The 26,077-nt window shown below is 28.0% G+C and overlaps 1 protein-coding gene across 2 annotated transcripts in view; it reads left to right on the forward strand.

Annotated features, from left to right (window-relative positions):
* Positions 1–26,077, forward strand: part of LOC126916551 (neurotrimin-like) — a 245,564-nt gene that overhangs the window by 113,220 nt on the left and 106,267 nt on the right. The window contains exon 1 of one of the 2 annotated variants that reach the window (XM_050722477.1): positions 25,795–25,901. The exons of the other annotated variant lie outside the window; for it this stretch is intronic. Within the exon in view, the coding sequence (XP_050578434.1) occupies positions 25,874–25,901 (28 nt within the window). The 5' untranslated portion in view covers positions 25,795–25,873. Of the gene's footprint in view, positions 1–25,794; positions 25,902–26,077 lie in introns of those variants that run through there. 2 annotated transcript variants of the gene reach the window in all.

Here is a 26,077-nt window from a genome sequence, read left to right on the forward strand (position 1 = left end):
TCATTGTTGAATACTTAATAAGAATTTATCTATATACGACATTATATTCGTACAAAATAAAATAGTATTCTTCTATTTTCCTAATGTTGTTTATAATTGACTATATATGGATTGACTTGAAACAAGATAAAATAATATGATTGAATAAAAATTAAGAATTGTGTTAAACAAAATTAATTTAAAATCTAAATCCGCGATTTAACTGCCATGTATGAGTGATAGAATATTAATGGCTAACTGTGTCATGGTATGTGAAAGAGTTAATTTTATTATTTCATTATATATATTTTATTAGCTGATAAAGTTTTACATACATCTTTATGTGACATTTTGTACGCAATGCCATACTCAAATCAATTTTTTTTTACGTGGGGAAATCCTCATGGACATCCCGCGTCCCCCGGAGAGGAAACGCAGGTTAGTGTCGGACTTACCGGTGGTCACACTAAGAGCGTTGCGGGGGGAGGGGGGTCTGGAACCGCTATAGCATTATACTGAAATCAACTAGTACATTTTTATTCATTCTTTCTCAGACAATCATTCAAGTCCTTCAAAACTAATTTCTGTAATCCTTTCTTCTTTGTTCGAGACTGACTTCTTTACTTCTTTCCATCTTGTCTGATGTCTGTTGTTGTCAATGGTAATCACTAGTACATTTAATCATGTAATTCGGAGGTACATCATACTGAATTTATCATATAGTTCTTCCGTTTTCCTGACTTCAGAGAGAAAGTAAAGTAGTTAAGGAATTGAGAAAAATGTGAAAGAAGATAAAGGAATTCAGACGAATTCGTAGAGACAAGGTGGGATATAAAGAGAATTGCGAGGCATATGTACATTCCATAACTATTTACTTATATACTATTATAATCAGCACATATCAATGATAAATGTATTATGCATCACTTTATACGATGATATCTTATATCAATCATATACAAGCAAAGAAATTGTGCATTATGAGAAGTATGATTTTAAATATGATCCTTGCCACAGAAAATTTTACGTAACACGGATTCATTTATAAAACAGTAAAATTTCACCGATATTTGTAAAGCACTGTATACGCATACATCATAGGCTTAAAATGGAACGAATGAAGTGAAGGAGATAATTATTTTCAAAGTAGATGATCTCGTCGATTTCAATGACTATAAAATATATTGTAACGGTCAACATTCTCAACAACTTTTGTCACTTGGCTGTAGTTTCCAAGATATTCGCTAAAGTATCTATTTAAACGGCGGTATAGTATTGATAATTAGCATAACTAATCGCCTTTTTCAATATCATGGTTACTATATTATATCATAATGTAATATAATATAAATATGATATTCATATGACTTTAATATATGAATTGTATCTATCATACTATTTAATATCTTAACTTATTTCACAATAACGTTATCTACCACAAACCCAATCCATTAATTTCTCTTACTTATGTGAATTGAGAATATTTATTGAAAATGATATAAATTGAGTTATTGTATAGAAGTACTTCAATATTGTATAAAAGAAGATTTTTGCAAACATCTCGGAAATTAAAATTGAGCGACGGTAATATGCATAAGAAAAAGTTGTTCAGAATGTTCACATTGACATTATATTTCAAGGTTATTGAATCGATAATGTCGTTCGTTTCGTAAATAAATACCGTCAAAGAGGCACCGCAATATTCAAGAATAACAAAACCGCGTTGGAATTTCATTTTTCAGAAGATTAAATTCGATCAAGTATGTCAAACGGTTTAATTTTCAACTAGGTAAGGGTGGATACTTGATAGGAAGCTATTCCACGTGCGAAAATAAAGAATACAATTTTTTCGTTTAAAATTTCATTTTGGTGAAGATATAATTTGAATATGTTTTATAAAGAAATTAACCCGGTAAATGCGTATCCGACAAATTTTTAACAACTCAACTCTTTCCAAAACGAGAATTCAGAAAAAAAAAAATGACCGACTATGTATGTAGAATAACTTGTTGCTAATTCCAATAGCAAGATATTAGCAATTTTGAAGTATGTATAATTGGATTTCTTTTGAATAAAGGGAATAATATGGTACATAGCGTATGGAAATGACATATGACTGGGTATGATCACTCGGAGTAATTGATATTGGTATAACGCCATTGACGGCCACTGGGTTCGGTTTCGTTCCATATCACAGAGTCGTAGGTATGCGACCAATATTCCATTTCGCCGTATCCTATGAGGCGCACAAACACATACGTTTGACCACAAGACACGGACGAAAATCCCCAGTCAGTATGTCAAATTTATGATCTATGGAACTTAATATCAAGAATTCTCGAAGCATTATACTATAGATGGAACCCTTAAAGGAGCTTACAACATTATCCCTAAATCGGAGAATAGAGACTTTCAGTGCTATAGAGAGGGCTTGTGATCTTACATTAAAATGTTAGTGCGGTTATTGGCAACCTTCGGTGCTTTTATAAGGATCGTTTGAAGTTATTTTCTGCATCAGTAACTTTAATAGAGAAAGAAATATTTCTAGCCAGGCTTCTGATGTTTTGATAACTTCTTTATTTTCATCGTTTGTGATTAATAATATTATTAAGAATACAATAACGAATAGAGTTAGTAAGGGTTAAGGTTAACTTTAAAATAAAATAGAATAATTTGATACAATAAACTTGAGATTCAAAATATTTAAATTTACTACCGCAATTTATGTTAGAAATTTGTCACCATAAACCAAGTTATAATTCAATAATTTTACGCACGTAATTTGTATTAGGAACGAAAATTGTGTATTTTAAACGTATTACATACGCGTAACATTAATGTGTAATTAATAAGGTCCATTTACTTGGTCATATATAAAATGAAAAATGATCGTTGTGCTGTATGTGTAATGTGAGTCCCTTGTGACAATTGGTGCGACATATGTATGTATACCTATATATGTTTATATGTGCATGTATTACGTGGCACGTACTCAAGTACTAGTGCGTTAATATTGAGTTTTATAGCTTTTTAAGGACATAAGTAATTTATGAACTTATCAGGTGTCAATTCTACGAATATCTATAAAGGTAGTCCGGCTCTACTTTAATACTTTATACAAATTCAATTAGTATGTAATTAAATGCTAATTATTAACATAAATGTATTATTATATTATTAATATAATTAATATAAACGTGAATATTCTGTCCAGGCAAATACTGAATTAACTATTAAAATTTATATTGTCGCACTTGACAGAATTAGGTTACAATTATATGTGGATTGTACGTATACATATAAAATGATTATTAATATCGTTTATTTCAATATAATTAGAAAAACATTTTGTGTCTCAGAATGATTACTTTAAAAGCCACATTATAATAATGTCTGATTCACATTAACTAAAACGAGGACTGGTTAATATGATCTTCGTTAGTTTCTCTAATTCTCCGAAATAGTCCAAGTACTCGTTCTTTTTCGAATTCGGTTCAGCGAAACAACGGGAAAAAGTTAACAAACTCCAGGTACATAGGTTAAACACAGGTTTGTATTTAAATATTGCTAATACAGAAATTAATTATTTGAGAAGTATATCTGCAAAAATAACGAAAACAAACTGTGGAACTTGTTACGGAATATTGATATCAAAATAAGAAGGAAAGAACTAAATATTAAAAAATAGCTATTATTCCTATAAGTCCACAATATAAGGCTTTGAAGCATTGCGACGCATAACATCAGCATTACTAAATTTTTTAAAAATTCTTTATTAAAATGAAGAAAAGACGTATTATTTCATTAAACGTATCAGTTATATATCTCAAAAACAACTCTTTGTAAAATTTCTGAAGCGAACAGAATAACATCAGAATAATGATTTACATAAAAATAGGAATTAAAATAACATAGTGCAAAAAATAAATTGAACTGAAGATTAAAGGATCGATTATCAAGATCTGGTAAAAATTTTCAGAATAGATACAATCACTACTCTTGATCAATCAATTATTATTAGGAAAGCAAATTAGATAAAAATCTTGAAGATTTTCTGATCCGATAAATTGACTCTTAAAATGAAAAAATGAGATTCCAGCCAACTTTCTAATTTTAAATCAGTCATTCGGTTTAGATCGGAGCAACAAACGGTCCGATTATGCAGTTGATAAGAATTTACTTACAAAGTTCTAATCAGGAGATTTAAAAAACAATTCAGTGAATTCAATTCGGTTCAATTTTATTTAGAAGACTCAATTTAGTCTGAATCAATCAGGACTAGGGAAGTGGCTAATTCGAGCATCTCTTAGACATCAACCATACTTTGTATCCCTAACAAAAATTGATTACAAAAAGATATCACATGGATTGAATTGTGTTCGAGCTGTAGTAATTTGGATCTGTAATTTTTCAAACGTTTAATTTACTAGCTGTAATTTATCAAATTGTATATAAGGAATGGGGGTGATCTCCGAATACCGTGAAAGTTCATTTTTTTAAATACAGGTGTACCTTTGGCTTAGGACTTTTAATACTAGTACATGGAAATTACAGTGTTTTAGGTTGACTAACTCCAGCAAACTAGAAACGAGAGAATTTGTTCTACCAACTTTTAATGAGAAAAACGAGAGCCACTCTATTTGTATTAATGACCGACGATGTTTTCCCTTTACTGGCAAAGATAATGAAAGCGTTTCCTGGACATTACCAAAATTGTAGGTCCAAGCGAATGTTCATAATTATGTAGAGCACGTAAAATAGTAAGAAGCGACTTTTGATCTGTATTTATTTACATAACTTCTTGCGACGGAAGTCTATTACAAGAGACTTTCATTTGCTTTCAGAAACATCTAACGTGGAATATCAAAAAAATGAAACAAGCATAACAAAACTGGAAAGTAAAAACTAAAATTAATATTGGTTTTATAGCACTACAAAATATCGTCGAAAGTCCAACAAACCATGCTTAATTAATTTCTTTTTGTATAACGGTATCAATATTAAAAGTAACCATTTTATGAATACTGAACAACTACCTAAATACATTGTTGGTCGCCAGAAAACAGAGCTTATTGGAATTTGTAGATGCAAATTCATCGTTCTTGTATTACAAGTAATTCAATCAAGGAGCTGCTATTAATACTCACAATACTGAGAAACTAAACCTCTGCAGATCAAATGTCTTGTCCACTAAAGTTGGTTGAACATACTATGTTATACAGAAACTCCAGAAATTTCTCGATATAAAATTGAGTTAATACTATTACGCTAATGCGAGGAATACTTCTTGAAATTAAAGTGTATAAGTATAGTTTCAAAATGAAAGTACAATAGGACTACTTCAAAGTTATGTACCCAAATAAATTGCATCTTATATAGTGTTATAATCAGTGCTAAATTTATAGCAAGAGTATTTAAAATACTATTTTAAGCAATCGTTATCCTGCAGTTCGAACAAAGTAGTATTTTTTATACGAAGTAAGATTGTGGCAAAAAACATATTTTAGCTGTAACTAAAAAACATATTTTTATAAATAATATTCAAAATGTTGCTTGACAATGAAAATTGATTAGGGAAAAATTAACACGAGAACGCAGGAATCCATAATATTTACAAACTTTTATTTTCTTTTTAAGTTTTCATCACTTAGATTATTCCTTTATGGACAAAAAATCAATCCAGCGAAACTAAATAGTCTTTCAACTGGTGCGGACGACGGAATCGATATTATATTTTAAATATAATTGTTTCTATATTCTGTGATATCTTGAATTGGTGAAACTTTATTATCATGTTGCGACAATTTTAATTGTAGAATGTTGCTATCCTTGTCAGTAATATCATCACTGTGTTTTCTTATTAATGAATAAAAAGTCGCTGTTTCTATATCTTGTATTTTGCTTTGCGATACTGAAGAAAAGTGAATTTGTATATCTGCAGTTGACATTTCTTTTAAGGCATCTGATGCTGTTTCTTTAATATACCTAATTACACTTTCACCTTTCATTATATTCTTTCATTTTACATCATAATTTCCATGTTGAATGGTTAACAAGAATAAGTTCAAATAAATAAAATATTTCAAATATAAATATGTTCTGAACATTAGATTCAGTATGTTCAGTAGGTATCCTTCATATAAAATACTATTTTCTCACAAATAAAATATCTTATTTTCATAAGTGTACGCATGATATAAAATAAAATAAGCTACAGCTTGCCTACATATTTATAAACGTCAATAATGCATCATAAGATATCATAATGTAACCATAATGAACCAACCATAATGAAAAGCCAAGGTCACAAACCTTTGTGCTCAGTCATGGTCATCACTAGTTAGCGTGGTGGTGTCTACGCCAACATGAAGGGGCTGAAAAATTAGTGAAAACCAAGCAGTACCACCTCAATGATTACAGCGAGCGGATACTCTTGGCCAATACATTCAAAAACTTAGGCGTCCAGGAATAACTCTCAAGGAACATCCACAGGGTAGCGCATCCAGGAACATAGGCGTCCAGGAACACTGCACGCAGTCCCCTGCCACATTCGGCCAATCAACCTAAGTACCTGCTTACGCTATCATATTTCTCTCTCTCTCTCTTTCTCACTTCTCTCTCACCTCTCTCATCTTTTCCACTTGTGCGGCCGTTCTTGTGTATTATAGCTTTTTCGTGTAAATAAATTGTGTATATGGTTCAGACGGGTTATTCGCTGGGAATCCCTTTCCCCATGCCTCTACTCTTGCACGATGTTGTGGCAGAAAAACAATAACGTTTCAGGACCATGTATTATACTAATCACTATTTGAAATAATATCCTACCTAGCTCTGATTATAATATTGTATTTTTATTTCTGCCATTTTACTAAAAACAGAAATTTAATACAATTTGTTAATTTTAGCTTCAAACAGCATGTTTACACATAAATAAACAGGCTATCACTAATTGAGTACCATCTTGAGTACTATATTACTATAGATTTACTAATATTTTTGCAGAGATTAGAATGTATCTAATTGACATCATTTAGTATGTTTGACAATTCATAATATTATTATTATTAGTCTATTTGTATTTCAGGCTCACAAGGTCACAAGCTATTATAAAGGAAGTTACATGTCGTATATATATAAACATTACCATCCATCAGTCAATGTATTAACTTAATCTTTATTATGATTCGACTAATATTAGTTTTCATATTTTTATAATCTCCTGTACAAAATGGAACATGTTTCTTATTTGTTCTACATTTCTAATACTTAATTATGTATAAATCATAAAATTTAATGAAAAATTATATTTATCAGCGCAGTTGTATTTGCAAATACGCTGTATTATTAGTTGCATAATTCCATTCGTTTTCTATCAGATGATGTCGACGAGCCCAATCTCTTCTCATCGTTGAGTAAGTCATCGTAAGTAAAAAACACCCACAGAATATCCATTTTAATAAAATATAAGCAACCTTTAAAATTTTTTTCTATGCTACATCATCTGCCAAGATTACTACTACCTAAGATTAATTAGCTTTAATAATTAACAATTAAATATGCAAATAAACTAATCATTAACAACGTAATATGTTTTTATTTCTAAAATATTGCTATTTATCCTATATATTATTATAAACGTTTCATTACCAATAAGATAGAATTATGATAAATATGAAATATTTTAAATGAAAGTATCTTTAGTCAGCTTTTATAATCAAACAATTTATATTTTTACGATAAAGTCAGTTTTTATTTTTAATTACAAAAATTGGTTAAAATATTTATCTGAGCAAACAGAGAAATACTTATCAAATGTCAACCATAGACAGCTAAATCGTTGAAAATTATTGGCTTGTGAGAACATGCATACACCAAAGAAGCTTTGCGACAAATATTTCACAGGCGCTATTAACGATTTATGCGTCCGCAAACATTGGCGATATTAACACTCATGTAAACGAGCAAAGCGTCGATACCGAACGCTCTGCAATAATCCGATAATTCGATAATTGATTTATCATGTATATTATCGGGTTTATAAAACTAATCCAACTGGGGATTGCTAGCATTAATTAAAACAGACACGCCTACAGATTTGCTCACAAAGTTTTTCTCATTACGAATAGCTAACAGAGCAATTGAATTATTTGATTATAGATAATTTAACTGTCAGCGACGGTTGTAAGTAGATGTTTCTGTAAAAAAATAAAGTTATATATTACAAATTTTTTAATTTTCAGTAAAATATATTTCGAGCTAATGGTTTGAAATTGTATAAATTTGAAAGAGTTTCTATTTATTTAATTAACAGAATTATTTAAAGGATCTATAACATTTTTATGGTACTACACACTAATCTTGAATAAGCTAATTTATTGCTGCGCCTAACGTAAGATTAAAAAGAATCTTAATATTTATCTAATAACTCAATATTATTAAAGTATAGAAATAAACTACATTTTTTTTTAAATTACTGTAATTAGTAACAAATAAATTCCTATTATTGTTTGTATTCACATTTAGTTTGAAATCTAATTTAATAGTATAATATAATAATATAATAACCACAACTTCAATGGAAATTGAGATTTTAACTTGTCATGACGATGATTCTAATCACAATTCTGTTAAACGGTTATATATTTTCGTGGAAATTTAATTAGACTAATATCTTTTAATACTTGGTCACAAACTTTGTCAGGCCGCACAAATTGTGTTATCGCCTGAAATTCGCTTTTCTGTCTCTGCAATCTGTCGAATAATTAGTAGACTTACAAGTTTTAATCAGTCCCTCTCTTCGATTCGACAACTTCTACGTTCTCTTGAATAATCGCTTTGTAATATGCGCTTCCTGTGACCCTCAAGGGAAACAGAACCAGATGGTAGAAACGTCGCTACTAAACTAATTAAAGTGTCATTAGACAAGTGTGAATATGATATATCGCGAAATCTTGTGTTTTGCATACGTCTCAACACGAATTAATGTTTCTCATAACATGTGCAGTTAACTAATCAGTTCGTTAATTAAAAACGACTGACATTACTGTAAATTGTGATATACTGAAATTTATCCTACATATATTACTTCGAATTTAATTGATTAATATCTGTTCTTAAAAGATTAAATAACATCGAGATTCTTAAACATCGATAAAAATCTTTTTTTAAGTATAACGAAGTATTTTACAAATTGGATTTAAAAAGAGTTTCATACATGAATTTTGTAATCAACTCGATTCACGAAATTGAAATTATGCTTGAGATTAAATATGATTTGAGAAGAGTAAAACTACCTTGGTATGAATACACTAACATATTTTACATGGAAATTGAAACATCAAAAACAATTTACATTACAGAATCAAAAGAAGTTTTTGTTTCCGTCCGTGGTTGTTTCGAGGAACGTATAGTAGACTTTTGCACATATTATGCAAACTATGAAGTTCCAAAGGATCACTGAAATATGTAATTAGTTTTAGGGAAAACTGTAACTTTCTGTTCCGTACATGCTATTATAAGGGTGACTAATGATTAAAGTTTTGAATGCAATACTGATGAAAATGCAGCTTAATGACAAAGACATGATTGTTGATTTAAGTTGTCTTATGGATAAATTTCAACTATTATTCATGTTACATCTAACGTGTAATATTGACAATGTGTACTATGTACTAACATTGCATATAAGATGGAAATCAACAAAATTGCGCTGGAGGCTTCGTTTTCGAGAAAATTGAATAGTCTATAAAGTAATCTTTGCCGCGTAAGTATAGCGAATATGACTAACTTCCAACTGGAATCGATTGGATGTTATTTGTTTCCGAGAGAATTAAATTTGAAAATTCGTAGAATACGCATGTATTAGATTAACTCTCGGCGTACTGAAATATGCTCATTTACAATTTTCTTAAAAGCGATAAGTTAAATAAGTCATATAAGTAAGCAATACGATTTTTTCTAGACACGAAGAATTATTTCTTAAATAAATTAACATTTAACTTTAATTTTAATTTCTTACGAAATTTTAACCGTGCACTGAATAAAGAATTCGAGATACTGATTATGTAACTGAGATTCAGGAGACTTTCATTAAATCTTCAAGTTACTTTTAACTGCTGAAACTTTATGCGGCATCGTTTTCAAACGCAAAAAGGTCGGATTCAATCTCGTAGCTTACCGTTCTGCATCCTGCACTTCTAATTGAAACAGAATCTGTCCCTGTTCAGCAATTCTTATAAGTATGAGAACGTTTACTTTGATGGTTTTGTATTGTTAATTAAAGAAAAAAAAATCCTACTTTTTCTACATAGTGACTTGAATTACCCGAGTATCTTCATTATTTTTAAATATATGAAAAAAACTTTATTCACGAAAGTTTATATGGTAGTAATAATTTTTTGCAAATGAAGGACTTTATGTACGTGTGTGAGCGTGTGTGTGTGGAGATAGTTGCAGGTCGAGCTGTAAGTGAACGAGGTTTGAAGCAAATAAAAGAACACTATACAGTTATTATATTTCTTTAGTCCTTTATTAGTTTTATTTTATTAACATACCTTTATTAGTATTTAGTTATTAGTCTTTTATTTCAGAGAAATGGCTGCAAAATTTGAAATTGTAAGTTCAGAGATTAATTGTTTGCTCTTGGTTTTGATTAAAGCGGCTAATTTTTTAATCTTGAAAAAAATTTTGAATTTTAACTGACTAACTTCTTTTCAGGCGGTGATACTGGTACTTCTTAGAGCCTCAAAAAATACTTTTTAATCGCTTAATTTTTTGACAAATTTCCTTAATATTTAACGATCATAGTTTTCAATTGGAATCAAAATTACGTTTTTGTTAGTTATAATTTTCATATTAATTTTGCTTTTCAAATAACCTTTGCTTTTAATCGCTGATTTTTATAAATATTTATTGACACTGAAAATACTATTGTATAGTTATTTATTATGTATATATTGTGTAAATTAATAAACTTGTCTCGAGAGATAATGCTTTCACATAGCGTAGAAATAATTATATTTATCAATTCGTAAAGATCTCCATCGTCTCGTTGTTACGCAAAAGCTACGGCAGAATTTTAAAAATTTATTTTTTCCACGAATTTCATATACGAATGAAACACTATTTTAATCAATTCATAAAACGTTATTTCCATATATTTTAATGTAGATAATTAGGAAATGGATAAGTTTCCTTAATCATACTGGTGAAAAAATAATATTACTTCTAGAAAAAACTATTTACAACACACACTTTACAATTTCACTTATGACTGTAATCAATAATGATAATAAATTGAAATATTATGTATAATCAAATTTCTTATTGATGGATAGATTAATGGAAATTTAGTAATACCTAATCAAAGTTCTCAGAAACTAAGACAAAAGTAATATCTGTATAACCGCTAGATTAACTTCAAGAAATTTCGACTTGTTGAACATTGTCCATAATGAGACTAGTTCATACTCGTGTACGTAACTATTTCCAAAGTATTAAAGTTTAGCTGTCGGCAGACCAAGTTTTCTCTCTCACCTCGTACGTGATTTTGCCTTTCAAGGTTAATAACTTTTAAGGCGGGAACGTTTAGGTGGTATTTGATCTTAAACTTCATTTCAACAAAACGTATTTAATATAATTATGTTTTATTAACTATATTATTCGAAGAAAGACAGTTTACGATTTACCGGACTATTATCAAAGGATAATGTCCATTTAGTAATGGAGTGTAATTATATATTCTGAGGTTATTGTAGAAAATAGTTTGTTTTAAGTAAAGCTTGTTGATGTATTGCTAATATTTACACATATGCTTACTTTATAGGAAATTTATAATAAAACAGGACCTCGATAGACATTTGTTTTGTCTTTAAAATATTTTCTTTGCATTCTTATAAAAGACATAAACAAAAATATATTTTACATACAAGTATATAAAATACATTTTATATACGACTATTATATATATTACATAAAATTGAATATTATTTTGAAAAATTTTTAACGAATTCATTCATTTATCACATTTTTTAATAAGAACATCGCATAAAATGTAGGCAAATTCATACATTAACATAATAGCCATTGGTTTTATAGATAATATTATTCAATACAATTATTAAGGGGGTGTCCTGATTTGGAATGTTCTAAAACAGCGTCTTTTTAGACATAGCGTCTTAGAAGGGAAAGAAAGAAATGAAGTTATTGTATTTTGACGTATGGTTTTATATATATTTAAAGAATAAAAAAAAAAATTTTTTTGAAGTAAAAAAATAAATTATAACAGATTTCTAAGCCTATTTCATAGCCTGTAATTTTCAATTAGCGTGAAAGATCCACCTAGTAATTCTTGACTGAAACGAAAGACCAAAAAAGGATTAACTAACTAACCATACCTCAAAATTCAATAACTTCATTTCTTTCTTTCTCTTCTAAAAAAAATCACAAAAAGACGCTGTTTTAGAACATTCTAATTCAGGACATCCCCTTAAATAATTAAATGTTTGAAATAGATCTGAGTTGTAAATGGAAATGTAGAAACTAGAATTATGTCGAAATTAAATTTAATTTTGAAGAGAATTTTTAGTCTTGAAATTATCAATAATAATTTCAAAAATGAAGTTACTGGAAAAACAAAATTAAATGCATGACATTAAACTATATTTTGAAGAATAAATTAATTTTAACTGATAAAAACTATTAATTGGTTACAATTAACTCAGAAAAAATGCTATTATACATAGTTTATTGCAAGTTAAATTATAATCATAATATTCAAGTAATAAAGATTTTTATATATTGTTTGTATGTTGATATACCTTTACATGTAATCATACATATAGAGCATTAAAAAAAGGAAAAAGCGCTTATAATACTCGGGAAGAGGAGTCAAAAACGTCCAATTAGCATGGATTATAAAAGTAAACCTTTCGATATAAAATCAATCTTATTATTTATTAGTATTCATATATACTTATAGACCAGATGTAGTACAAATCTTCATATTTATAGATATTCGATATCTTCCTTCCAGTTCTATACAAATCTCATATCTGCCAATTATAGATCAATATACATTTTCAAATATTCCTTTTGTGCTATGTATTGTAGGACATACATTTTCCGTTTATTCTAAATCTAGTACATTATTTGAGCATACAAAAGTCTTTAACTATCCCCATAAAAAAATCTATAGAATTCAAATCAGGTGACCCAAGAGACTGTTCTATTTGATCTCCTCATCTTATCCATCCCTCCACAAAGAATGAATTTTTGCTATATTCACATTACGTGCAGTTGGTCCCGGAAATATTGGAACACTGGCATAACTTTGGCTTCTGTGTTCTATATCTGAAACAAATACAGGTAAAGCAACAAAAATGTTTTACAGTATATTGAAGTATAGTATGTAGATACCATAAAGCAAACCGTTGATTAAATATCAAAAGAAATATTGAAAAATAGTGAATTTTCATGTCTCAAAAATATTCGGACACTTCATAAATTGATATGAAAAATACTACAATGGCAATTTTTCATAAAAGTTAAATATTTTCCCCGATATCCCCTTTGTTGCAGTAAATAATAAATAAAATAAAAAATAAATTTTTGTTACACGTTTTATTGTTAATTTTGTTACAATAATTTACTGCACGAAATATGACTACTTTTTATCCTTTGGCTTCTGACAAGAAAAAAAATATTACCAAATTATGTGCATTTCTACCACAGGATGATATAAATGATTATCAAACTACAACAAAATGTTATTATATAAAGAAGGTATTTATGTACTAGCGATAGAAATTATATTTTGCAAAAATTAACTAATACCTAGAGATGAAAATATAGTTTCTATTTGATTAAGATATTTTTTTAAATATTACGTGGGAGTAAAATAAATGTTTTCGAAATTAAAATCTTAAGTCCTTATTTCCTATTTCCAATTTCAAAGTATTTTACCTCTTGTTATTTTCGTCCCAGAAACATATTTTTGTGGAACAAAGCGATATTGGAAACATTGGAAAAGAAATAAAGCGTAAATGACGGTTTGCCCCCAGGAGGAACATTGAAATACGATTGTTAGTTACGATTGTAACTACAGATTGAAACATACTATTCAAAAATTTATTCTGCTTATATTCTGGTTCAATTCGTATCAGTTTGTGATAATGGTAAACAAATCGTTTTCGGAAATAGAAACTGACAATTGGTGTTAGAATATTTATACAGCTAAATTTATATTATATTAAGAAACTCAATTGTTAAAAATACATGACTTAAAATGTATTAAAATAATAAAATGTATTACAATAAAAACTTGAATTCACGACTAAGTATTTATGGTAATTGTAGCCATTAAATAAGATGTTCAGAAAAAAACATGAAACAACACAACTTCAAGTGAGGAGATTTATTTAATTAATTTAATAGTGAAAGCTGTTTGTTCCTGTATACCACATGCGTTTCATTCTGAAAGTTTCTCACTTACAATTCCAGCTTCCTTTTCGCTTTGAAAGTCATTGGAAATGAGTCAGCTAATGGAGAAAGACGAGACAGAATTGAAAGTCTGCTTGCAGCTGCGTCCGTTGAAACTAAACATCATTTTCTCGTGGGCGCGTATTTCCCTGGAAATATTGGTTAACATTTTCAAAATGGTTGCTTAGCCTCGATCTTTATGAAAAATTATTTTCTTCATTGGAAAAGTTTAGGCTTTGTTTATTAATTAATGTAGTTCTTAATTAATTTATTCCTAAAGTTATAGTTATATAAATAAATATATAATATAATAATATTGTAATAATATAGTATGAAGTTATATATTTTTTCAAAGTCACAAATTTCTTTTAAAGAGACATCACGCGTAATTTAAGAAGTAAAAACACTTCTAACATTTAAACTAATGCAATTGCTTCTAGTCTTATAAAATTCGAAATACGTGGAATTAAAGTTGTCATTTCATACGATATAAAAGTAAAGTTATCGATTCAACTGAATTATTGTAAAATATGATATTACTTTTACATCTCCTAATTCGTAGAATTAGTAGAACTATGGTCACATGCTTATAGATATATATTTATGTATATGTATATATAGATTAAATGTTTTGTAATTTCATGCAATAAATTATAAGAAATCAATATCTATCAATACAAAATTTATCAGTTTAAAAGAGATAATATTGGCTAAATTTTTTCCTTACATGTTAAATGTATTGTAAAACATATATATCAGTTTAAAGCAACACTAAGTTTTACCTTAAAATATTTGTTATTTTCGTATAATTTTATATAATATTTTATTTACTTATTTCTTCTACAATCTTGTACTTTTCCATGTGATTACAAATAATATATCACTCGTATGAACTTCTTCTCGTGTAATCTTTCTTCTTATACCATCATTAAAGTCATTTACTTTTATAATATTTATTTGTTGAAATATGCAAAAGAATAGTTTTCAAATTATACTGAATACAAAAAGGCAAGAAATGTATATTAAAAAATACATTGTAATAGTATCAAAATTTAATATAAATATTAAATAATTAAAAACAAATAATTGGAAGCAAGGTATATATAATGTTAATTCTATTACTGAATTCCTTCAAATTAGTTTCAGTAAATAAAGCTAATAATAATTTATTTCTTTCCCTTAGTACAATGATTTTAAACATACGCAGGTGTTATACAAATAATATAATTACAATTTCATTGCGGTAAATTATCTTTGTTAATAACTTCTTTTTTATTGGATACCTCCCGGGTAAAAATCAGCGCATTATGTGGCTATTTTACAGATCATATCATGTATCCAATACTTTATGTACAATCTTATTATTGAAAATTATTTGTTTATTTTTTAAATTCTCAATATATTTCTAGATTTAGTTATAAAATTCTCCTTGTATCTTCTCGTTCTAAAGTCCATACATTGCTCACTCTCTCGAAAGGATTTTCTTGTTAAGAATCTACCTATGTATTAGGTTGCCCAAAAGGTTCTTTCGTTTTATAAGCAAATAATAGATGCACGACATTTTTTATTTTATATTATTTTATTGAATGATGTATGATCCATTTTGTTTTATTGTTCTAATTCCGATAGATAAAATAGATAAAATTTCCAATAGGACAAAATGGATCATACATAATAGTAATATACAAGCTTTCTACTGATATTGGATTCTATGAAAGCCCGTATTTTCTTCATTTTTTGGATACGACATGTATCTTGCAAGAATCTTTATTTATTTATTTTTGTATTTTTTACCAGGGTAGGGATACTGTATATAAAATTCGACGTTTTGATAACATTTTTATAACAAAAGCAGGTAACAGCTATTTAATATTAGCCTTCTAATAATAGAAACCTTCATCAAATAGCAATGTTTATATAGTTAGTTCAATTACATTTTTACAAAGGGAAAATGAACGTGGTTGTTCATTCGACCGGAGAAAAGTAAATTAAGTTGAAACCATTCAAAAGGACTTGCTATCGATTTTTCCACACTTTTAACGAACCTATGCATTGTTTCTTTTAATCGACCAGGAAACCGTTTACGCCAGAACTATGTTGTTCGACTTTTGTTCAAAGGTGAAACAATGAGTTTTGGAGGGATGGTAACATGAAAGAAAGCGATTAGAAATTGAAGTTATGTAGAGTAGACAATGATTTTATGCACATATGTAGGTGTATGAAATAATATCATACACGCCACGAGAAAGAATATTTTTAAAATCTCTATTGAGCAGAAAACTATTAAAAAAAAAAAAAAAAAATGTCGCAGAATAATAAAAATTTACATTGGATGGAATCGAGCTTTCGAAAATAATAACGTAAGAGAAACAAGAAAATAATAATAATAATAATAATAATAATAATAATAATAATAATAATAGTGGCATGGGTATGTCAACAAGAGTGAAACTTAGAATTTAAGGGTATAAAGGTAAACAGGATGTCATAAATAATTGAAAAATGATGATAAACGAGAGCTTTCTTGGGCAAGAACCAATAACGTCATATGGAGTACGTTATAGAGTGTAATTCGAGTTCAGGAAAAGTGGGCATTGATCCAGAAGCATCGATCCTTACACAGACGTTAGACTAAAACATTCCTCTCCTGGCAACGAACATAATAGCTTTCTACGAGAATAATGTTCTTTTCTGTATAACTGTAATTATTATGTGGGTATTTATGAGAATGTTTTCTAATATTACGTTTCCTTACAATAAACGATGATGATTAAAATTCTTGTAGTATAAAACAGACCATTATTTTTCTGATCAGTATAAAACTTATTCTAACGCAGTAAATTGTTTATTAGTAATTATGAATAATTAAAATAATTTTATTTTCTCTCTTTTATTTTCTCTCTCTTTCTCTCTCTTTCTCTCTCTATCTCTTTTTCTTTCTTATTTTATAAATGTATAGTTTTATTTATAGATACAAATTTGTTTGATTTTTATTTTAGTTTAACTTAATCTAAATGTATTGATAATTATTGACAATTTTTAATTCAAATTAAAATATCCGAATGTAAGTTACTTAAAAACTTCGGAAAGATCGCAATTTTCTGCATAAAATATAAAGCACACTTTTTCAGCTCTATGTCAGTAGGCAAATCTTGTACAAGCTAGTGGCATGCGATGAAAAATGGCATGATAACGGATGACCAATATCTTCTCAATAGCTGGATATTGATGAACCTAACCCAAGCCATAGCCAGTATTATCCACTCCTCTTTTCATCAGCAATGTGAATCAACCAGAACTAAAATGAAAAATCATTCTGCATTCAGCTACAGATTTTCACGAAAGATTGACAGTGTAATAGGTTTCACTTGTTATAAATTACATTATCTTAGGTGTAGCATTTTATTACACACACCGCAAACTTATTTCCTCCACTGCTTACCTATTTCTTCACTACTAATGTATACATATAAACAGGATAGGTCAAATGAAATACTACATATAAGTTGTTTACTCGAAATCACAGCAAACATAAATTTTTGTTATGTAATTCTTATATTCGATATATAACAGATTTTTCTGGGATGTCTTCTAGGGAATTAAAATTGACCCTTTCACTCTTTTTAAATGAAATGTATTAATTTCTTTTTAATCCGACAGCTCTCTGAGCTTGATGATATTTACTTGATGATATTTTGTCTTTCTTATTTAAAAAGTTACGACAAAAGGAATATTTTCTTTCAAGACCTTTTTGAAACTTCGTTGAAGTATATCAAAATAGGTATGTTCTATGATACACTGCAAATCATTTTATGAAATATTCAAAATGTTTTTCCATTTCTATATTTTCCATAAACACTGTCTTGAACATTTGACAATATCAAGGAATTAATCGATGTGCAGACTGTATAGTTGTGTACATCAATAGCCATTTTTATCTTTTATGTTAACTATATATATACTATATATACTATAAAAAAGAATCGAATTGCACGATTGTCCTATAGATATTGAACGTTTAACAGAATGATTTTCAATACGTCATATGTATATCCATTTTGTCTTTGCAATTTTTTAAAGAATCTCTTGAAAAAAGTATTTTCTACATGGAATAAAAAAGTATATTTAAAATAAATTATTTATATTAAATTATTATAATTTATATAAATAAATTATTCCATTTTAACAAAGCGGATGAGCCTCTTTTGTCTCTTTAGCAACGGTTCTACGAAATTTTGTTGTTTGACCAGTGAACTAGATCCTTGTCCCATCTAATTAAAACAAACAGCTTTGATTGAAATCAACATGTAACACTATTTAATCTTTCCTGTGTATACGTTTAAAACGTTAAAAATTATTAAGATATGTGACATTTTGACTTAAATGGTCATTTTGATGTAAGTTTTTAGCATTATATGCGAATGCAGATTGTATTAATTATTTCTAGTTCTTTTCAAGTTTAAAATGAAAACAGAATTATAGATTTCTAATCCTTATAAATTTATTTAACGCAAAAATAAGCTTGCAATTTTACATTGTTCTATAAAACCTGTTTTTATTTTTCTTATGATTTTAGTTTTCGTGATAAAGAAACTTCTGCAGTATCTTCCTCTATGAATATATTCGCTCTAATGGTCTGCACAGTTAAAGCAACGTTAACCTTCCAGTTTCTTACACAGTTCCAATGGTTCTTTACCCATTAGTAATTAATGACTAAGGAAGTAATACGAATTCCTGGTAACTTTACTGTTTTCATTGTGTTAGTAGATACGTATGGCTATGTACATTTGATCGACAATTTGTTTTTCTTACTTAATTCTATCTTCTTGAATCTACACCAACGAATGGTAGTTATATTGGATTAAAGTAATTGATGAATTGCCTGCTGCTGTTACTTACTTCTCTAACAATCCTTAAACTTAGGTCGATTTAATCTGTAAATAGATACGACGATTACAATAGTAGTGATAACATTCAGTGTAGATATTTCTAGCCAGATAACCACTTTTTCACAGATTATTCGCTTTATATTCGAAAAGGGATATTTTAAAGAACTAGAAACAGAAACTGCCATATGTAACAACATAAATAACAGTGTTCATTTGTTGTACTGTTTTTTTCTACTTTCCATACACTTATATATACTCTTATATTAATATAAAAAATATGAAAAATATATTTACTGTAAAGAAAATTTTTGTCTTATGGAATCTTATACATCTTATACAACTCATGAGTATCTGACTTACATTATTTCATCGTATAACTTATAATCGCGTGTATAATATTTAACTTCTTAAATGCTGATTAATTTATTACTATTCGTTCATTAATTCAATATATAAGTCATTTTTAAAATACCAAGCTAATACCTACTTGCTAAAAAGAAAAGCTTTACTTTAATAAAATTAAAATAATATAAACTATTAGGATATAAATTTGTTTAGATGCTCTGACTCTTTTTATTCTCTTAAATCATTCTGTTTCTAAATTGAAATTATTGAAATCACGCAATTACAGCACAATAACTTGCATTTCCTTGATTATCATATTCATACAAACAGAATTCTTATAGTAATCAATGATCAAGTAAATTAAATAATTAATAACGAACAGCAATACACGTCGTGTGCTTAAAAAGTAATGTGACTTATTTTGTATTGGAGACTCAATACTATCTATCCCTTTCAAAATAGCAGGCCACATATTGTTGAAACATTGCCGACGTTGTGTCTATAACTAGGAAACAGGACAGGGAATTATCATGTTATAACCTTTTAAATTTGATCCACATAAATGATAACTCTTAAGATGAGTTTTAATTTTTTGGAAGAAAAACAAGTAATATAAATTCAAATCAAGGAAGCAAAGAAACTATAAAATTACAGAAATAACATTATTAATAAAAAAAATTCTATTACAGAAATTATAATGTGACAAAAAACATTATTACTAGACTGGACGGTTATACAAACTCATATTTTTATAGACACAACTAAGAAAATGGAATATAAATGGAGATTTGATTGTATAATTATATTATATAATCAAAATTATATCTATTTTAATGAAAGTAAATATTCTTCATGTATTAGTATAATAATAGAAATATATTTCACTTACTAGTATAACTTTTATGAAAAATTAGCAGCGCAGTACAAATTTAAAGTCACTGAATTTTTAGGTATACTGTGACCTAGTGCGAAATTTTTAGAACCGTGACCTCAGTGAAATTAATATAGCATCAAATAAAATTATAAGTTCACCACATTTTTAGCTTTTCCATGATTATCGTTTTGGTTCTGCCTAGTTAAAGCTATTGACATTTATCTTTTGCAAGAAAACGTAAAAATACGAGTAAAAATTGCGAGTAAATTTATTATAAATATGGAATTTTACATTATTTACGTTACCGTTTTTATATAAACAACTGTTTGTTTGTTAAACTAAAGTATAAATTCATTTGAAAGAAAAAATTTATTTAAAAGAAAAGATTTTAAATTCATTGTAAAGAACAATTATAATGTTACTATGAAGACATTAATAACTAGTGAACAGTATTTTTTTTTCATTATACATATAATAAATTTTATATATATATATAATCAAACTCTTGTTTAGTATTGTATACCATCTGTTAACACTTTAATTTCTAATTTTCTTTCATCCAATATCATTACAATAATGGTAGGTAATGTACAGCATACGATAGGTTTATTCATACTATATGTGATAGTAAAAATTGTAAAAATTCTAACAATTTGTGATCTCATACATGATTATAATACATTGTGATTCATTAGTTTTTCTTCGAGTAATCAAAATATCCAACATGTGACAATGCTATAAGTTGGAGCAAGAGAAGATACGTAATACTCACAGGTATGTATAGTGCACAATACGTATTGCATACTAATAACACATAGCATAATCATGTGGAAGATCACAACATTGTTATAGTTATCAATATTTTAATTTTACAGTGCATAAATATTAATACAAACAAGTAGAAGTCGAAGATAAAAGAAGCTTTGTCGTAGAAAATCAGATGCATTTTTAGAAAACGTATTCTTATCAACAAGAAATCGATTAAAAACGCTTAAATGTTTAAAGTAATCAATAATACGAGAAGTACACATAATAAAATGGGTATAATATAATATTTTAATCTGAATCTAAATATATTCATAATTGAGAGTGGTTTTCAAGCATATATCTATAAATACTTTTATGTGCAAATTTCACAGTGTGTAATATGTTTGTAAATTTTTTGATGTGGTAGATAAAATACATACACGTACAGGGCTATCAAAGGTAGTTAAAAGAGATATTAAAGTAAAGGGAATATAGTCAATTACAGGAGACATTAAAACCGTTTCAAGAGCTCTTTGAAGATGCGTGACATACTTCTATCTCATAGTCAAAGAATGTGGCGAAACGAATTCAACAGACCGTAGGACATCGACTTTATTGAAAAATATAGATATAAAATAAAATTTATCTTACGAAAATATGTATCATAGTTCCTACAAAGTACCTATAACACTAATTAAGAACCTTATTAGACATTTATATAAAATATTAGTACATCAATTATATGAATTTATCAATACTTTCCTGCATTCTTAAATTTCTTATTAATTATTTAGAACTCTTTGTATACTTCTAAAAACCGTAAACAGTTTATGTGTTCAGTTTTCCAAATTCATGTTTTTTAAAAATTACATTAAAAACAAAGTGTATTATTCTGTAATTTTTAAATAAACTTGAAAATAAAATTCTTTTAATGCAAATAATTTAAACTACAAATTACATTTTAAACGAATATTCTGTACAAAATAAAGTAACAAGACTATAAATGAGAAGTTCGATTAAAAAAAGATAGGTCACTTGTCGTTTGAATCTATTATATATAGGTATATAAATAAATGACACATTATAAATTTTATATTAATGTCCACATTAATTTATACTTATTTAATAAAGCAAGTGAAATTAGTGTAAACAAAATGGTGAAATTTATGGAAATATAATTATCAAACATAACATGTTGACTTTATTACTGTACTAGAAAATTTTTAATTATAATTTTGAGGCTTCATTTTCCATTAACTTTATTTAAGCAACTGTTGACATCAAATATGGATTTTTATAACGATTCAAATTTGGTGTTTGTTTAATTTCGTCAGTTATTATTCAAAATACTTGTGTAACTTCATTAGGATTAATTTAACTTTGTTTGAACGCAATCGAAAGTGTGATCAGGCAAAATATTTGTTTCAATATAAATACTGATAAATTCGATTTTACCTAACCGTGTAATTATAGAGATAGGTGAAGAGTAAATCTGTTGTAAATGTAGAAGGTACATGATTCATGTTTATGTCAAGTATACGAAATTTAAGATATATCGATCTCTCAATTGTATTGACGGCAGCCGAGTAATCAAGATGGAGTCAATAATCCATGATCCGTTCAGCCTGGAAACTGGTCTACTCAACGTGTAATTGGGATCAGTGCTTATCTGTTGGCGCACACCAGGTTTCAACCCCCTTTCCAACATTGCCTCTCTTTGCCTCTCCATCGCCTTTGCGCAATTCGTACATGGCTACTTAGCGTAACAAATCCTCAAAGCATTTTGGAAACCGAAGACTCGTTAACTAGCTATAATAATCCTCTTTAAATACATATTAGTGCACCGTTATGGTTATAAATTCCAAATAACTAAAATATTTTCGAACGAATATATTTGACGTAAATAATATTATAATTTTATAATTGTAGAGAAAACAAAAATTTATTCATTTATACGGGCTGATTCGTTTAATTTAAGTACTTTAAATTATTCATAATCTATCTATTATAAGAAAAATTATTTCAATCAAATATAGGAAATTAAGTAACTTTGTTGTACGTAAATATGAATCTTCTTCATTATATATTAAATCATTTTTCTTTAAATTAACAACTTTTTTAAATATTTGCATTTTGTACAGTTTTGAATTAACAGGAAAAATTGTAGATAATATTCATAGAATGAAATTACAGTCACTTTTATCTTCAGAACAATTTTACAAACTTTAGTAACAGTAATTTAGAAAATTCACAAAATAGGTATACATTAATTACCAATGCTGAGACTGAATAATATTGCACAAAAGATTATATAAAGAAGGATTTAAAAAACCTTATGTATGTGTTTATGTGGCAATCTTTTTCTCTTCTTTAACATTTTCCATTGTAAAAGAAGTTTCACTATCAATAGACAAATTAAGAGGCTGTTATGATTTGAAATATAAAACCTATTAAAAAAAAAAGTGGACAGTATAAGGACAGATATAGATACATATAAAATTAAAGCATGAATTACAAAATAAAATTAAATTAAATATAATAACTAAAACGTTACGTACGTGGCATTAAATATTTGATCATTTTATACTTCGTGCAACGTAACAACGAATTCTGTCTCGTTGTCAACTGAGGTAACCATTGAACATTTCGCATATCGATCCAAATTAGTATGTATGTAATGATTCAGTTACGATATCTCAGGAGTGAATGTGACACATTACTTACATTTCTAGAATCAGTATTGAATTGTTTAGGATTATGAATGAATAAAAAATTAGACTATCAAAGATAATCGAAAAGAAGCGTGATAGTGATTCGTCATTGATATGACACTGATATTTATAGTTTCCTAGGACTGGTTATTATTAAGTCTCTCGATCTGTTTATATCAATCTATAACAATTGAGATTTAGCCTGAAGTTCTAAGAATATTCCATTGTGGAGTTAATATTTTATGTACAAAGTATCGTGCATCGTTCAGAAAATTTGGAAAGAAATTGGTTGTATCTAATAGAACTAGTATAAGCACAAGAATTGGCTATGTTTCATATTTAAAAATAAAATTGTATAAGGAATTGTATGATGATAAGCGAGCGAATCGAATCCTTCTCTTGCTCCTATGATATTTCAGATGCCATCTTCTGAACGATAAACAATGCTTCTATAATTTTAGAAAAAATAATCATACGACATCATTGTATTTCGTAATTTATAAACTATGTTAGTTTTTATATTTTAATTGAAATTTGTAAAGAATGTAATATACTCGCTCCATATTCAAACTTTACATAGTCTGTAAATATAATAATATAAGTACATGATACATTATTCCGAAATAGTTATTTCTAAAAGCAAACAATGTCATTCTCGCGAAACGTTTTCCTATCTGGTCATTCCTATTCCTGGTTCCCAACTCTTCAAAATTTCTGCGCTCCGTGCAAATCAATTTGAATTCTATTCGAACCACTATTTTGGTACTCGTACAGTCAGTAGTTAGTAATGTTGACCTTTGTTCCCTCAAAAATAAAATTGGTAGAAAACGATCTCTTGTATTCGTTACAAAAAAAAGAAGTGTTGGAAATGAAACTATTTAGTAGGATAAGAAATAAAAATATGACTATTTACAAACATAAAGATAGAAAAAATAAATAACGTAAAAAGATAATAAACCTTCTATTATTATTATTTTATTACAAGATGGATAAATCATAAATAATAGCAGCTGAACGAACAGAGTGTATAAGCTTAAACGACGAACGATATTAGTTATTAATATATTATTAATATATCTCAGGAACAGAAGTGCAATTATTTAAGAGACTATTTTACTTTTTGAAAGATAAATCAAAACAATAGCTTTCTCGTGTAGGACTTCGCTTTCAAAAAAATTGGATTTGAAACAGATGTCGAGGGAACTTTGCCAAAAGCTAAATCGAACAATTTTTACTTTTTCTATTCGACGAATTTCGAAAATTTTTTTGTAACAGAGAAGATTAATACTTATATTTGTAGAATAATCTTCTATTCGGCTGCAGCACCCGTCTTGAAACATTTTTTATAGCACTGTGCAACAGTTTGAGATTATCTACCAAATAGAAATACATATTGCTTTTATGAATAAATTTAAAAATGTACTTGATAATTCTTTCATTATTTCTCAAGCAATATTTGACTTAAAAACCAACAACTTTAATATTTCAAAAGAAGTGTTCATTAATTTAAACAAAATAATTAATATTTTGGGTAATCTTCAATACGACAGGTACTTTTTCAGAGATACTTTTCATACATTAATTTCAATTTTCTTTTGAGTATTCTAAAGAATTAACCTTCCTTCCCTTCTCTATCTGATAATAGTTATCGTTCCATAAGAGCTATATCCGGTCTTTATTACATGTATTTTTATTGAGATATGTATAATTTTTGTGCTGGACTAGGTCGAATGCGTAGTGGAGATGTTTGTATGCGGATATCAGTGTGTGGAGATATGTGTGTGCGCTGCGACTGAGAAACAGATGAATGTAAACAGTTCGGTCGGTTAACAGTCTACAAAAGGTCGGGTATGGAAGAAAGTGCTGAGACGCGTGCAAGTGTGTATCGATGAATATTCTAGAAATCGTTTATAAAATAAATATGTGTCTATGTTAATAGTAATGCCCAGTGTAAATTTAATGTTTCCATAACAATATTTCGGCCATCAAGATCCACAATTCTCAACAATTTTTAATACATTAGATTTACCAACTAAGACTATACACGAGCAGCA

Source organism: Bombus affinis, chromosome 5 (assembly GCF_024516045.1).
Source record: "Bombus affinis isolate iyBomAffi1 chromosome 5, iyBomAffi1.2, whole genome shotgun sequence".
NCBI lineage: Eukaryota > Metazoa > Arthropoda > Insecta > Hymenoptera > Apidae > Bombus > Bombus affinis.